Raw genomic sequence first — 16,348 nt, forward strand, 5'->3', positions numbered from 1 at the left:
AGAAATCTTTGGCAAAAGATGCTAAGAAAAACAGCAAGGATTTCTTTACTTATATAAACTCTAAAAGGAAGGGGATGAATCTGATTGGTCCACTTGACATCGATGGTTCGACTGTTGATGATCCTGCTCAGATAGCAAACAAACTGAATGAGTATTTTGCATCTACATTCACACGTGAGGAATTATTACAATTTGAAAATGGAAGAAGGTTATCAAATTGTAGCAGTGTGCTTAATGATTTTGTAATAACTGAGAGCAAAGTGGAGGAGAAATTGTTGAAGTTAAACATAAGAAAGGCACCTGGGGTGGATGGGATCTATCCAGTTATTTTAAAGGAGGCGGCAAAGCAACTAAGCAAACCCTTAGCCATAATTATGAGAGCATCCTTGGACTCAGGGGAGGTTCCCACGGACTGGAGATGTGCAAATGTGTCCCCAATTCACAAAGGTGGATCGAAGGGTGACACGAGTAATTACAGACCAGTTAGTTTAACTTCTGTTCCGGGTAAAATAATGGAGTCGCTGGTTAAAGATGCATTGCAGGATCATCTAGACAAGACTGCAGCAATAATTCAAACACAGCATGGGTTTGTTAAGGGAAAGTCTTGTCTGACAAATTTGATTGGTTATTATGATGTGGTCACAAAGGATGCAAAAAATAATTTTGATATCATATACTTGGATTTCAGGAAAGCTTTTGACACTGTTGTGCATGGAAGACTACTGTACAAATTGGAGCAGAATGGTATTAAGGGTAAGTTGCTACAATGGATAAAAGGATGGTTAAGTGGGAGAAGACAGAGGGTGGTAATCAATGGATGCTGCTCTTCGTGGACTAATGTTATTAGTGGAGTCCCACAGGGTTCGGTGTTGGATCCACTGTTGTTTTGTGTATTTATCAATGATATTGATGAAGGTATATCAGGCTTAATGTCGAAGTTTGCAGATGACACAAAGGTTGGCAGGGTTGTTAATGACAGTAATGGCAGTGTGCTACTGCAACAGGATCTAGATAATTTGGGCAGATGGGCTAAGAAGTGGCAACTGAAGTTCAACCTTGACAAATGCAAAGTACTGCATATGGGTAGAAGTAACCTCAGAGAAACGTACCAACTGTGTGGTACTACACTTAAGGTGGTAGAAAATGAAAAAGACCTGGGAGTAATTGTGCAGTCAGATATGAAGTTTTCTGAGCAGTGCAGACAGGCTGCTAGGGCGGGTCATGGGGTTTTGTCAATGATATATAGGAATTTTGCTAGCAGGGAAAAGGAGGTGATTGTCCCTCTGTATAAGGCAATGGTCAGGCCACGCCTTGAGTACTGCGTACGGGTCTGGAGGCCTCATTTTAGGAAGGATGTAGATTTGCTTGAGCGTGTACAGAGAAGAGCAACACGATTGGTGAGGGGAATGAAGGGATTCTCTTACCAAGAGAGGCTTAAGTTCTGCAAATTGCAGTGGCTGGAGACTAGGCACCTGCGGGGTGATCTGATTGAGGTCTATAAGGCCTTGAATGGGTTGAGCACGCTGAATTCTGATGGGATCCTTCCACTTGTTCAGATTACCAACCTACGGGGACATAAGTTCAAATTAAGAAAGGACAGATGTAGAATAGATGTGCGGAAATTTGCCTTTAGCCAGCGGGTGGTTAATTGCTGGAACAAACTTCCATCTGTCGTGTGGAAGTTGATAGGTTAAATAAATTTAAGGAGGAACTGGACAGGCATTTGGAGGGAATGGTGTGATTTTTTTTTTTTTTTTGGCTGATGCTGCATAAGCTCCTACACTTGCTTTCTTGCATCATGTGCCACTACTACTACTACTACTACTACGTGGAGCCGGACATAATCTACTATCTTCCCCTCAGTAGTGCGTTAAAATCCCGCATTCACTGGAGATAGTGCAATACCAGTGGATGCCAGCAATCCAGTACTGTACTCAGGTTGCCCAGTGATGTTTAGGAAGAGTGTAGAGTGCATTTAGTGTCAAGCGGCACTAGGAGTTCCCCCAATCTCCGCGTTGCTTTCATTATAGGTGTGCCAGTTCACTGGAAAAGCCAGAGATTTAAAAGTGTATGGATATTGTTATGTACTGATGTTTAGGTAAAGTGTGTTTGGGGTCAAACGGCACCAGAGGTTTCCCCTATCTCCGCGTAGTATACATTGTCAAGTGATACAGTACGCTGTAAAGGCCAGAGATTTAATATTGTTTCAAGGAAACTGAGATACAATATACATAACTCCCGGAAGTTCGCTAAAAAATATATCATTTATCCTTTGCCCACCAGTGTACTTTCTTTCTAGGTAACCATGATGATAGGAAACAAAATAGCTGAAAATAAGGAGACGTATCGGTGTAACGATATTTTCTATTTTAATATGCCAAAGATTACAACTTGTAATACCCAGAATTCCTTACTGCTCTTTTCTGTGTGTAGTATAGGATGAAAAATATCTGGAAAGCCAGGTCCTTTCCGTAATAAATTTTGGATGAGGTCTTGAATGTTTTATAAGACGGTGTGAGCAACCAGATTTTTCTTCGGATGATACCTGACTAATTTCCAGCTACTGCATTTTAATAATGAATCTTAAGTCTGAACTCAATAATACTACACATAACAATAGAATTTAAATATTGCGTGTCATATATTATTAATATTAATGTAAAGATTTTAAAACATGAAATATGTCACATGCCCACATAAATAAAGATTACGATTTCTTACCACGAAACTAGGCCAGTGGAATATCATATATTCTTATTTTTTCTTATCTGAATAATTTCTGTGTCAATAAAGAGATTTCATTATTAATATTTTACACTGTGTCGAAATTATTTTGGGTGAAATATAACAATGTAAAGAATCAATTCTTTTTTTTTTTTTTTCTAACAATGGACATATCATTGTTAGAAAAAATTCCGTAATGGCGTCTGCTTAGATTTACATAGGTATTATTGTAATTAAATAATAGGTATTATTTACATAATATTGTAAACTACAAATATAACTAATAATAAACAATAAAGTAAACTAAAATTAAATAAAAAGTAAAGAATTGTCAAAGAAATAAACCACATCTCCTACAATTCCTTATAATTATTTTACTATCTTACAGTATATCATGTTAAATATATATCTAAAATTATTTCTTGACTAAACGTCCAAGAGTATGAAAAAGGTTGTTTATGCATAGGCAATACGAGATATAATCAGATGCATGCATACTACCTGGGTAGTAGAAATGATGGAAGTGCATAAACAGCCTTTTTCATTCTCTTGGACATTTAGTCAAGAAATAGTTTAAGATTAAACCATACATACCATCAAGCATCTCTGATATTGTGGAGCTATACTATCATATAAAATGTGTTTGATAATAAAATGTGTTTATTATTATTATTATTATTATTATTGCTCTTATATTATTTCTCCCTGATTGCGGGTTCCACCTCGTGACCAAGTGCACAGGGTGGTTGTTGTTATGTTGGTGTTACTGTTAGTCGAGGAACTCTCTGACTCTCTGAACTGTCCTACAGGTGTTCAGGATTGCGACTTTCTGGAGTTCCTTGTAGGTGTTCTCTGGGAGACCTATTGCTGCTAGGCTGTTTTGCAGGGTCTTTGGCACCATACCTATGGTTGATAGGATGATCGTTACTTGTTTCATATGCCACATCTCTTTGATCTCCTGTCTTAGGTTCGTGTACTTCCTGATTTTTTCCTCAATCAGATAGGTAGCCTTTTCCTTCTTGTCCGCAAAGGTTATGTCTGGTCTGTTGTGCGGGATTGTCCTATCCGTTATTATGGCACAGTCCCAGTACAGCTTGTGGTTGGGGTCTCTAGTACTGCCTGGGGTTCGTACTTGTAGTATGGTAAACTTTCTTTGGTCAACTGGTATTTCCTCGCTAGCTTCTGATGTATTATCCTGGCTACCTGGTCATGTCTATGAGTGTACTCAGTCTGGGTGATCACCTTTCACCCCGCGGTAATGTGTTGGATCGTTTCTGAGGCCAGGTGGCATTGTCGACATGTGTCATCTGACATTCCGGGCGCCTTTGCGATGTATTTTCTATAGTTTCTGGTGTTGATTACCTGGTCTTGGATGGCCAGCATGAATCCTTCAGTCTCGAGGAAGAGCGTCTCGCTTGTGAGCCATGCATTGGAAGCAATGTTATCGATGTGGTCTTGATGGAGGTCATTGTAGTGTCTGCCATGGAGATGGGCTTCTTTGCCCATCTTTCTAACTTCATTTCTTGTGCCATCTGGGTGGGTTGGGGTTCCTCGCTTATGTTGAGTGGGGTATACCACTTATTTATCTGCCTTATGGCCTGTTGGAGTGGTGCTGTGTTGTTCTCGAAGTAATCCTTCAGGTTAACTATCGCTGTTTTCTGTTGTTCTATCAGGTCTATCAGGCCCCTTCCTCCCTCTTTCCGAGCTATTGTTAGTATCTCCACTGCTGACTTCGCGTGGTGTTGGCGGCTCTTGGTCATCATTTTTCTTGTCTTTCGCATGATATCTTCTAGTTCGGTGTTAGTCCAATCTATGACCCCTAAGGTGTATGTTAGTACTAGAGCTGCATAGGTGTGTACGGCTTTAACTGTGTTCCCTCCGTTCAATTTTGCTTTCAGCGGGCTTCTGAGTCTCTGATGATATTTTTCGGTCAGGCACTTCTTGATTTCCTTGTGCTCTAACTGCTGAGCCTGCATCATCCCCAGTTTTTGTAGGTCTCTCCTTCTGTTATAGCTTCGATCTCTTTACCAGTCAGCAGCTGGTAGTTTCGGCCAACTAATTTTCCCTGGTGCAGTGTGTGGGTCTTTCATTTGTCTAGACCAAATTCCATCCTGATGTTCTAGCTGAATTCTTCTGTAATCCGGAGTAGTTGCTGGAGTTGCTTCTCGGTTGCCGCGTAGAGCTTGATGTCATCCATGTACATCAGGTGGGTGAGGGTGTACAGGTTATTTCTTCCTTCTTTGAGATTATATCCACAGTTGCTGCCGTTGAGCATGGTGGATAGTGGGTTGAGTGGTAAACAGAACCATAGTGGGCTCAGAGCATCTCCCTGAAAGCTTCCTCTTCTAATGGGCATTGGCCTGATTGTGATGTTCTCGACCTTAATGGTGGTACTCCATTTCGCCATTGTTGCTCCTAGGAAGTTTGTCACTATCGGATTGACCTTGTAGATCTTCAGGAGTCTCTATTAGCCAGCTATGAGGTACTGAGTCGAAGGCCTTGCGGTAATCGATGTAGGCCGTGTATAGGTTGCGGTGCTTCTTGTAGGCTTGCTCCATAACTGCGGCATCTATGGTTAATTGCTCCTTGCATCCGTTGCTCCTCCGCTTGCATCCTTTCTGCTCTTTGGCCATTATGTTCTGACTCTCTAAGTGGTCTGATATCTTCTTGGTTATGCAGCTAGTCAGGATCTTGTACATCGTTGGGAAGCATGTGATTGGCCTGTATTTCGCCGGGTTTCTTGTATCTTCGTCTTTAGGCTTCAGATATGTGACTCCTTCGGGATTTTCTCCGGGTGTCTTGTCCTTCGAGTGAACTGCTCTGCTAGGTGCGTGTGTCTGCAGGTGAGTTTCTTGTACCAGTACTTGTGGATGTTATCAATTCCTGGGATTCGCCAGTTGTGGGTGTTCCTGACCGACTGTTTTACTTCTTTTTCTCGAATCTCCCACTCTCTCATCTCTTGTATGTCCTTGGTTTTCTTCTGTTCTTCTTCTATCCAGGGTGCTCTGCTGTTATATCTTACTTCACTGCTCCAGATATTTCCCCAGATCGTCTTCTTCTCGGGTTGTCAGTTTTCTGCAAGAGACTATGTAGATACAAAAAGAGCTCTGGGAGCTCTCTTTGTATCTGCGTAGTCTCTTGCTGAGTGCGAGGTTCTGCTTCAGTATTCTCCTATTCTCTGATTTCTGGTCTCATGTTTGCTGTGGACGCTGTCTCTCTTGAGCTCTTCACCTTTCCAATCAATTTCTTACTTCTATTACTCTGTTGGTACAGGGTCAACTATGTTGACTCTTAATTCTTCTATCTTCTGCTGAAGTCTTCTTTCCCAAGCTGGCGGTTCCTTCTGTTTTTGGTTCTTCTGTTGCTAGTCTCTCGTTTCTTTTCCATTAATCCTAGTAGCTGATATGGCAGCACAGTATACGGCTGTGTGGATAGCCTCTAGTGTTGCACCATTGTTGTCAAAGTAATGTGGCATTATTTGCCGATTGAGGTGGCCTGATACTCTCCACAGGATTTTATTTCGATTCTTGTAGGGTCCATTTCTTCGACTTGTCTTCTCTTCTGGATATCATGACTTTATCTCTTTCCATTTCATTGGGTTGTATTTCTTCTGGCTGTTCCTCCTCTACATACCAAGTGGGTATGTAGTCGTGACCTGTACTTTGTCATATCGGTCTCTAGCCTGGTTATTTCATAATATGCTCGCATGATGTACGTATTCATTTCAATGCTCCACTTCATGCGCTGGCATTTTCTTCCTGGGTGGTCACTAGAACAGTTGCTCGGGAAGCACTTCCGATTGGTGGGTCTGGATGGTCTTGCCCTTCTCTTGTTTTATCGTTATGGGGGACAGCGCCACTTGCTCAACTGTATTGCTCCCGAGACTGTCTCCAACTTTTCGAACAGATCCCTCTGGCTAAGGCCTGAACGCGAGTGACTTTATCCTGCACCACACTAGATGCAGTATGAATAATATTTCTCTGCGACATCATCCATGTATGGAGGTGGACTTGTTTAGCTTCGGCTTATGTCCAGTGGTTTCTTTTATTTATTTTAGTTCTCGCGAGTGACACCAGATGGCGCCATTATCTGCCCGAGTCGTCACTTCTACCTTGGGGAAGGTAAGTCCAATGGGATAACTTTCGTGATGTTTTTTTTTTGTTTTATAATCATCAATTAATAATAATATTATTATATCGGTCTCCCAGCGTAATAGAGCCACGTTCACTTCCACCAATGCGGGATTCGAGCGCGGGTACATCAGGCCAGTAGTCCAGTGTTTTAACCACTGGGCCATCGCGCCCCTTTTATTATTATTACTAATTATTATTATATGGTGCAAGGAAGCCTGAGGCTTATGCCGCACCAGCCAAAAAAAAAAAAAAGTTACCCTGAGTTACTCTGAGTGAGTGAGAGAGAGAAGGGTCAGTTAAAAGTAGAAGGGAATCATCAAGAAAGAGAAAAATGATGATATCCAGCTCAGGATATCATCATTATATCCTTGAATATCCCTGGGTGTGCCAAGCCAATACTCACCAGATGTGAGCCCCTGGGGTTAAATAACACCTGTAACCGATTTCAAGTAGCTATTTCTTTTTTGTTATTTCGTTTAATTCGGAACCCCAATAATCGAGATTTTACTGTATGTGTTACCACAATTCAGATTGTTTGATGAGGTAACAGGCCCGAGACGAACGCAGAACTATGATTCTGCAGTCAAATATGGATTATCGCCTTCTTCCAATATTTCTTCCCTTAATTGAAAAACAGGCGACGCCGTGATGAAATTGGATGGCACGAAACAAATGGCGATAAACAGTCATTAATCAGAGGTGTATATATTCTCTATAAAAATGATACTATCCCCTTCCTATTTATTTATTTATCTTGAAGTCATCCTAAACGAAATTGATAAAAGCAGGGTGATATTACTATCGATAAAAAAAAAAAAAAAAAAAAAGGAGAAGAGTAGTCGTCTGCACATTAATTGTGTTAAATATTGTGGAGTATGTCGTGCGTTTAAGATATAGTTCGTGCTCGCTGTGATAAAACGAGCGTTTTTTTTTTTTTTTTTTTTTAATTCTGTTTTTATTTTTCTCAGCTGTTTTTTGGTATCCAAAAAAGAGATTTTTCGTTATCACTGCAAAGTGGGAGCTGAAACAAAAACGCTTCTTCCAGTATATTATTAGACGACAGTAGTAACTCTGGGCATGCGCTTCACAAGCTCAATGAAGTACAGTGCGGTAAATTGTGGCGATACGGTAATGCTTCTGGAAAGAAAATTATGCCGCATCTCATGTGAAATTTGGTTGTCATGTTTTGTCGTAACATCTCTAGTTGTGTGGGGGGAGAGGAATCGGATGAGAAGGTATGTTTTAAGCTGATATTTAAGCATTGTAACTTCTGCGCAGACGCTATTGAAAATTTAGCTCTGTTGTGGATACGGTAAACGTGTGCATGCGATTATAAACATAATTTACCTAACCTACAGTATAAAGATGCACTATGATGAAGAAGTGTGCGCTTTGTGTAATCTGAATTAGAAAAATTCAGATTTCCGGAAACTACAAGCAGCCCCCGGAACTGATATGATATTAGCTCGATAATAGAAAGTAAAGTGATAAAAATGAAAACAATCCAAATACGTAATATAAAGATTTATTGATTATAGCTAATTATTATTACTTCCTGAGCTTCGACCTGGCCTATTTCTAGTACAGGGTGCTGTGACAGAACGAGTGCTAGAATAGTAAATAAGTATGTGGTAAAAAAAAAAAAAAAAACAGAAGAGATTAATGACTTTTGCAAAGTATGAGAAATCAACCATTATGTAACTGTAACTGGTACACATACATAATCATATATACTGCACATATACATTCTATAATTAATGTATTATAAAATTTTGCTTAGAAAATTTCTCTCTGTGCTTTAGTTTCAATTTGATGTACTGTATTAAAATAAGGGGTAAAACTGCCATCAGACTTTGAGTGTGGATGATTTCTAATCGGTTTTATTATTATAGCTGTCTTTTAGTACTTAAAAAATTTTGTTTTCAGCAGAGGCATGCAGAATTTTTCATATTCTCTACATGGCCAGTCCGCCCCTAATTGAAGTTAGTGACATGTGTGCGTTATTATTAGGATGGATGGGAGGGAATATTTCGACCGGCTGACAGTGTTAGAAAGACTGAAAAGTTGCAACATTGAAGCCAGTGGATGCACGCATGGTGGTGGAGGGATCCAAATATGGCAGACCACCTTAGAGTACGCCATGCTGAAATAAGAAATACTGATAATAACAAAAAATCATCCAGGCTAGATCACTGAAAATATGATGGAACATATGATGTATATCAATATTTCAAATTTTCAGTTTTAACTGATGATGATGTCCACTTCCCAATGTCCTTCCTCAACCTCAAAATCTCAATTTTTTTTCCCCCATCCACAGTGTAAGCTTGACAAGCAAGATTCGTAATTTGTTTCTCTTGTACCTGTCTCTCAGCTGACCTGATGTCGAAATGAGATAATCAGCTGTCTTTGGCACATATCTTTTTTGGCAGTTTTAGCTGTCTCTTTTTTAACGTGGTTTCCAGATACCATATACCGTGGAGCAATTTCGTCACTAATAAACAAGCAAACACAAAACTAGTAGTTTAAAAAGCAACTTAAAATTGCGGCTGATTTCTCAACTCAACCGAATAACCTTGTTTTCGAAAAGTAAAAAAGAAATAATCCAGTAGTTTTCCATTTTTCGAAATAGAGCATTCCTGATGTTTGCGAAAGTAACGCCACCCGAGGAAGTTACGTATGTAACGTGGATAACAAAGGGTTTCTTGTATAGTGTTCCTTAATTAGGACAGTTAATTATGTTTCCTGATGCTTAAAGAGTAGTTTACAGAAGGGAAGGAAAGAACATTTTTTCCTGTCTTGTTATATAACGTTGGATGTTAGCACTAACCTCTGATGCAACTGAGTAACGGACAGTTCTTGTTTTATTAGTAAAGTATTCATGATAGCGGCTATTTGCAACCGTTTGATTATGACATTAGAACATAAAACAATAAATTAAATGTACGTTGTACAGGCGGACCGTACAGTACGTTGTACGGTCATATTTTATATATAAAAACTTATGTACTGAACGTATTTCGTTTTTTTTTTTTTTTTAAGAATTAAGTATAACATTTTGCTTTGGTAATAGTAATCGTGGCATACGATACAAGAAAACAAGCGTATGAAACTAGAATCAGCAAAAAAAAAAATTCACACAACCATTCCCTCTAAATGTTTGTCCAGTTCCTCCTTAAATTTATTTAACCTATCAACTTCCACAATGACAGATGGAAGTTTGTTCCAGCAATTAACCACCCGCTGGCTAAAGGCAAATTTCCGCACATCTATTCTACAGCTGTCTTTCCTCAATTTGAATTTATGTTCATAATCTGAACAAATGGAAGAATCCCATCAGAATTCAGTGCTCAACCCATTCAAGGCCTTATACACCTCAATCAGATCACCTCGCATGTGCCTAGTCTCCAGCCGCTGCAATTTGCAGAACTTAAGCCTCTCTTGGTAAGAGGATCCATCATTCCCCTCACCAATCTTGTTGCCCTTCTCTGTACACGCTCAAGCAAATCTACATCCTTCCTAAAATGAGGCTTCCAGACCTGTACGCAGTACTCAAGGCGTGGCCTGACTTTGCCTTATACAGAGGAACAAGCACCTCTTTTCCCCTGCTAGCAAAATTCCTGTATATCATTGACAAAACCCCATGACCTGCTCTTGCAGCTTGTCTGCATTGTTCAGAAGTAAGACCCGGGAGTAATTGTGCAGAGAATTACTCCTTGTCTTTTTCATTTTCTACCACCCTAAGTGTAGTACCACACAGTTGGTACGTTCCTCTGGGGTTACTTCTACCCATATGCAGTACTTTGCATTTGTCAATGTTAAACTTCAGTTGCCACTTCTCAGCCCATCTTCTCAAATTTTCTAGATCTTGTTGCAGTAGCACACTGCCATTACCGTCATTAACAACCCTGCCAACCTTTGTATCATCTGCAAACTTCGACATTAAGCCTGATATACCTTCATCAATATCATTGATAAATATACAAAACAACAGTGGACCCAACACCGAACCCTGTGGGACTCCACTAATAACATTAGTCCACGAGGAGCAGCGCCCATTGATTACCACCCTCTGTCTTCTCCCACTCAACCATCCTTTTATCCATTGTAGCAACTTACCCTTAATACCATTCTGCTCCAATTTGTTTCAGTCATGCCTTTGATTTTTCGCTGTTAAACAAACTTAGCTGTTTTAACTCTTAAATTACATGGTAACTCAATGCCACTTATACTACTTTCGTAGTTTCTTCTATTACGGATAAATATATAGTGATATTTCACTGCTATCGTTATAGTGTATTACAATTCGTAACTTCGCCTTGTGCGTTTATTTTATTAGTATTACTACTATACACACCAACTGATATCTCTCATATTGTGGAATATACTTCACAATTGAGTTGGCATGATTGCGACACCGGGATATCTACCCACCTACCAATGATTGGCCAACAAGCCTTGAAACGGTGCTGGCTAGGGGAGGGTCTTTATGGGGACTCTCATTACCGAGAATGGGTAACAATAGGCTTCCCTAATGGGGAAGCGTTGCCTATTCGATGGATTTATTAGTGAGGAGTAACTGGCCCCGGCATTTCTTCTTCTTCTTCATGTCCTACTATCACTTTCCTCCACCTTTTTGCTTTCCTAAGTCTAATAGGACAGTATGTGGATAACACAGTTACTTATCCCATACCATTTTACAAACTGTGATGTCTGGGTGGTGGTATCCCACTAGAATAAGTAACAATAGTCTTTTCTATTGGTGAAGTATGACTTATTCGAGGTAATGCAATACATGGTAACTCGTGAAGGTAGTCACAATATGAGATACAATTAAATCGATGCCATTTATACTACTTTCGTAGTTTCTTCTATTACGTATAAATATATGGTGATATTTCACTGCTATTGTTATAGTTTAACCCTTAAAATACGCATAGTTCGATTCGTGTTGTGAGCTCACATAAAATCCCAATAAAAATCACCGCGGAAAAAAGTATTATTACGCGGCAAAGAAAGTCGGGCGTTGAGGCTTCAGTATATAACTGTTTATTGTATCTGCAGTTGCTTGTGTGTTCTTTGGTTAATTGGACGAAAAAATGGGAGTTTCTGGGGGGGGGGGAGAGCAATGCAACACTCCCCTGGGACCGACTAACCAAGTTGCGAAAAAAAGCCCGTAAAAATTCCTCAAGTCATTTACAGTTTGAACTCAGTCTTTTATCACCCGCTGTGGGAGCTGGTTATGATAAGGGGAAGTTATAACCGCTGTGCTATATTCGAGGGCCTAAATATATTATCATTAACTCAAAGTTTTAATTTATTTTCGGATTATTATTACTAATCTTAATAACCTTTATGGAAGTGAAAGTACTATACAGTATTTGTTTCAAAAATGTCGTAAGCATCCCCCACAACAAAGAGGAACTCTAATAGTAAATTCGAAAGTAAAAATCAGCAGTGGTTTACGAAGTATTGTGGAAAGTAATATATAATAATTTTTATTGATCCTGCGAGAAATTTCGAGTCAGTTTCCTCTTAAATAGCCATCAAATAGTGGGGTTCTATAGAACGATACGTATATATACGTTACCTTGGAAGCAGTTGGCTCATCCATTAGAATATTGTAAACTTCAATAAAATTATTGTTTGTAGCTTGTCTTAATTAATAGTGACATTCACAAGTAACAGGTTTCTCACGTTAATTTACTAACACGTAAACTCTTTGACAAATTCATGAGCAATCATATCGTTGTTCCTGAACTTTTTATTTCACGCTTGCTCCAAACAACGTATATTATACGAGTATGTATAGCACAATAATGGGATGATATTATCGCCAAGAGCTACCTTTTTTAAATCAATATGCGCTTAACAATATGTGCTTCACATTAAAAATAAGTGATATTGTGCCAGTACAGAACGCTTCTATGGGAATTCCTAAAGTGGAGAGAGATTCTAAAGATGGTTGGAGGTCATTCGTTAGCTGCTCTTTTTCTCCCTCATTCTGTATACCCTTTCACCCACATAATTCGTGGTGTCGACTGCTTAGTGGTGCGTTTCTTAGACCTAGTTTGATGATGAGAATGGGTAGAACTGTAGGGTGAATGACCTTGAACAGCCTACAGAAATCCTCTTTACTATAGATATAACCACATTGTTTCGTTCATTGAATTGACGTGATTGAGAGGGTGTAGTTTCAGTCAGGAAGCTATTTTTCAGTATATATAAATTACTTTATTAATATTTTGAATATTTATGTTACAGCTATGGTTGTTATTGTTATTTGGTTTTTTTAGGAGCATTAGCAACTAAGGCTAATGTTGCTCACAGCTATGGTGGGCATTATAATAGAATTTTTAAAATTATTATTAAAAAATATGTTCGGTGCAATTACTTTCGGACAAAAATTGAAAGTAAAATATTTAGACTTACATCAGCCTGGTAACTGCTGTGGTAATTATCGGGGAAAAATAAAAACAAATTGACCTCTCTGAATGAGTGAATTAAAAATTATCTTTGGGAATGAATTGTTTTTTTTTTTTTTTTTTGGTAATTATTCGTAACATTATATTTGCTAGAATTATACAGTTAATAAATATATACATTTTTCTGTTTTTACTCTGGAATGACTACACATAGGGTCAGAGGAGTTCAAAAGATAGAGAAACGCGCAAACATTACCGTATTTAGTAGTCATGCGGGTTGAATAATGGTCGCACAGCGCGCGTACTTCTATACCCTTTTACTGGATCACTCGGCTACGGTTTTGCGAGGATGCAGTGCTCGAATTAGAAAATTATACCAACCAGGAAGCTAATACAGAGGGTGAACAAAATAATGGAAACACCTGTGATAAGAGTTACAGTACTCTAATATGATTATGTGCCACCTTTGCTTTTAAAACAGATTGTATTCTATGCGGAATAGATTCAAATAAATCTTGAACTGTATTAAGAGAAACATTAGACTATTCTTCATGGAGGAACGTTTCAAGCTCCTTGAGTTGTGAAGTTGGAGAAAAATCTTGTTCTCACTCTCCTGTCTAAACATGCTCACAGTAGCTCAATAACATTTAACTGGTGATTGTGCAGACCATGGGAAATGCTTAGCCTCAATTTCATACTCCTCAAACCAAGATTGAACACGTCTGTCTGTATGTATTGGAGCATTATCATCTTGAAACATGGCATCGTTTGAGGAAAACAATGTTCGCACCATATGATGAATCTCAGAATACCAAGATATTGCTGCCCAAATCAGTGTTGATTCTCCTCCATGTTTGACGGCTGGGACAAGACAGTCAGGATGATGTGCTTCCTTTGGCATTCGCTAACGTAACCTCTCCCTGATGTTGGAAAAAGTGTAAATGATAATTGCAAACATGTGACTGAAAATTCGTCACATGTTTGCAATCATCAAATGTTCAATTTCCGTGCTCCTTACACCACTTCATTCACTTTCTAGTACTGTATTGCCATCTATAACGAGTGCCTTTGGCAATAGCGGCTCCGCCATAAATTTCAGCTTTATTATATATAAACGCTGACCCCATATATATTTCGCATTATATATGGGGTCAGCGTTTTTTTTTTTTTTATTGTTTTTGGCATGCTTTTACGGCCGGATGCCCTTCCTGACGTCAACTCTCAACCCTTTATCCGGGCTGGGATATGCGGTGATCATTCCCTGACCAATGCTGAAACTCACATTAAGTTCTGCAATTACTTTCGAGGCAGTAGTTTTATATTTTTAGGGTACAATCCTTTTCAGTGTCCAGCGGTTTCTTTCAGTGCGCTTCGATTTTCTGCCACAATTCATCATAATCAGATTTTGTTTTTTTCCATACGTAGTGAATGCATACATTACTTTCGATACAGTTGCTCTGAATACATTAAATAAATCAGTAGTTTTATTCAACGATGCCCTGCTAAACGTGCACCAGCAATTTTAATTTGACCTCTTTAGAATTCAGAGAGCTCGGTCATTTTCTTCATGTACCTTTTTATATCACCTCTAAATAAACATTAGCTTTTACTGTCTTTCTTTCACATTACTATACTGTACTGTACTACTTGCAAGAAACAAAACAAAAAACATCACTGCATGTACATAAATATGTCATGCAGCTATTATAAAAACTACTGCTTTCATATACCAGGTGTTTCTGTTATTTTATCCATCTCCCGTATTTTAAGACTAAAACAAGATTATTATTTTTTTTTCTCAAAAACGTATCCAGATGATAAACTATAAATTCTACCTCTCTCTCCCCTGAGGTGGCGGACCTGGCGGTATGGTAATTTCGCCACTAATTTCCCAACAAATGCAAACATTATACGCTAGTTGTTTCTGACTTTCAGATGCCACGATTTATTATGGATGTAATACTTCGACACTTTGAGTTTAATTTAAAAAAAGAAATAAACTTGTCAACCGGAATAATATTTGGGGAATTATCCTGCCCAATTCAAACACCGATGTTCAACAAACTTGGAAGTCAGTATAATGTTTCCTTTTTTTTTTTTTTTTTTTAATTGAGATATTCACCAATATAATAGTCGCAACACCAAAACGCAAAGGAACAATAAATGAAAAAAAAAATGCCATTTCATTAGGAAATGGAATAGGGTGGAGAGAGGGGGTGGAGAACCTGTAAATTTTTAGTATATAGAGGCTGGAATTTTGTCCTATTTCTCCACTAAGGCTGTGGACCATAATAGAAACTATATTATTCTAGCTGCATGCTCAGATAGGGTTAATTTACTCATGTCCAGACTTGAGTAAATTAAAATTAGTGACTTCACTAAATTTGAATTTCTGTCGATTGTTATTTTCAGGAAATACATATGAAGGTTATTGTAATTTGTGTATTAAGCGTCAAAATTACTAAGGCTATGAGGAGTTAGAATATCATATCTGTAAATTGCGTGTATTCTGTGGTTGATTTGTTTGTTTTCTAAACGAAAAACCCAAGTTTCCAGGAGAAAAAAAACATGCTACTCGCGCCTGAGACCAATTAACTTAGCCACGTTATGAAAAAGCCCATAAAAATTCCTCGCTTCATTGACGGTATTTGAACTGAGGTCTTGGGAGGATGTTGCTTATACCAATGTGCTGAGAACCAGAACAAGACGCCGCCTCCGGCTTGTTCTGGCTACCAGTTGTTGTTCTGAAACATCCCAACAGTGTTTCACTGGATTCACATTTGGCCAAGAAATATCAGGTTTATTAGCATTTAGTAGGGGCATATGTTGCAAAAAAAAGCAAGCTTATATAGCATTAGCCAATAAAAAAAAAAAAAAAAAAAAAAAAACACCTTCTCATTTCATCCATCCATTAACTCCAAATGTTTGTCTAGTTCTGTCTTGAATTTATTTAAGCTGCAAACTTCTACAACTGTCTTTCCTCAATTTGAATTTATGTCCCCTCAGGCGACTAACCTGGGCAGGAGGAAGAATCCCATCAGCATTGAGCAAGCTCAATGCTGATGG

General features: G+C 38.7%; 1 protein-coding gene across 1 annotated transcript in view; it reads left to right on the forward strand.

The window, feature by feature from the left end:
• The first annotated feature begins 7,955 nt into the window (after positions 1-7,955).
• The window catches only part of LOC150087940 (transient receptor potential cation channel subfamily M member-like 2), a 409,197-nt gene continuing 400,804 nt past the window's right edge, over positions 7,956-16,348 (forward strand). The window contains exon 1 of the mRNA XM_090369284.1: positions 7,956-8,092. Within this exon, the coding sequence (XP_090225410.1) occupies positions 8,039-8,092 (54 nt within the window). The 5' untranslated portion in view covers positions 7,956-8,038. The remainder of the gene's footprint in view (positions 8,093-16,348) is intronic.

This window comes from Mastigoproctus giganteus, chromosome 3 (genome assembly GCF_048544385.1).
Source record: "Mastigoproctus giganteus isolate SK-2022 chromosome 3, ASM4854438v1, whole genome shotgun sequence".
NCBI classification, from domain to species: domain Eukaryota; kingdom Metazoa; phylum Arthropoda; class Arachnida; order Uropygi; family Thelyphonidae; genus Mastigoproctus; species Mastigoproctus giganteus.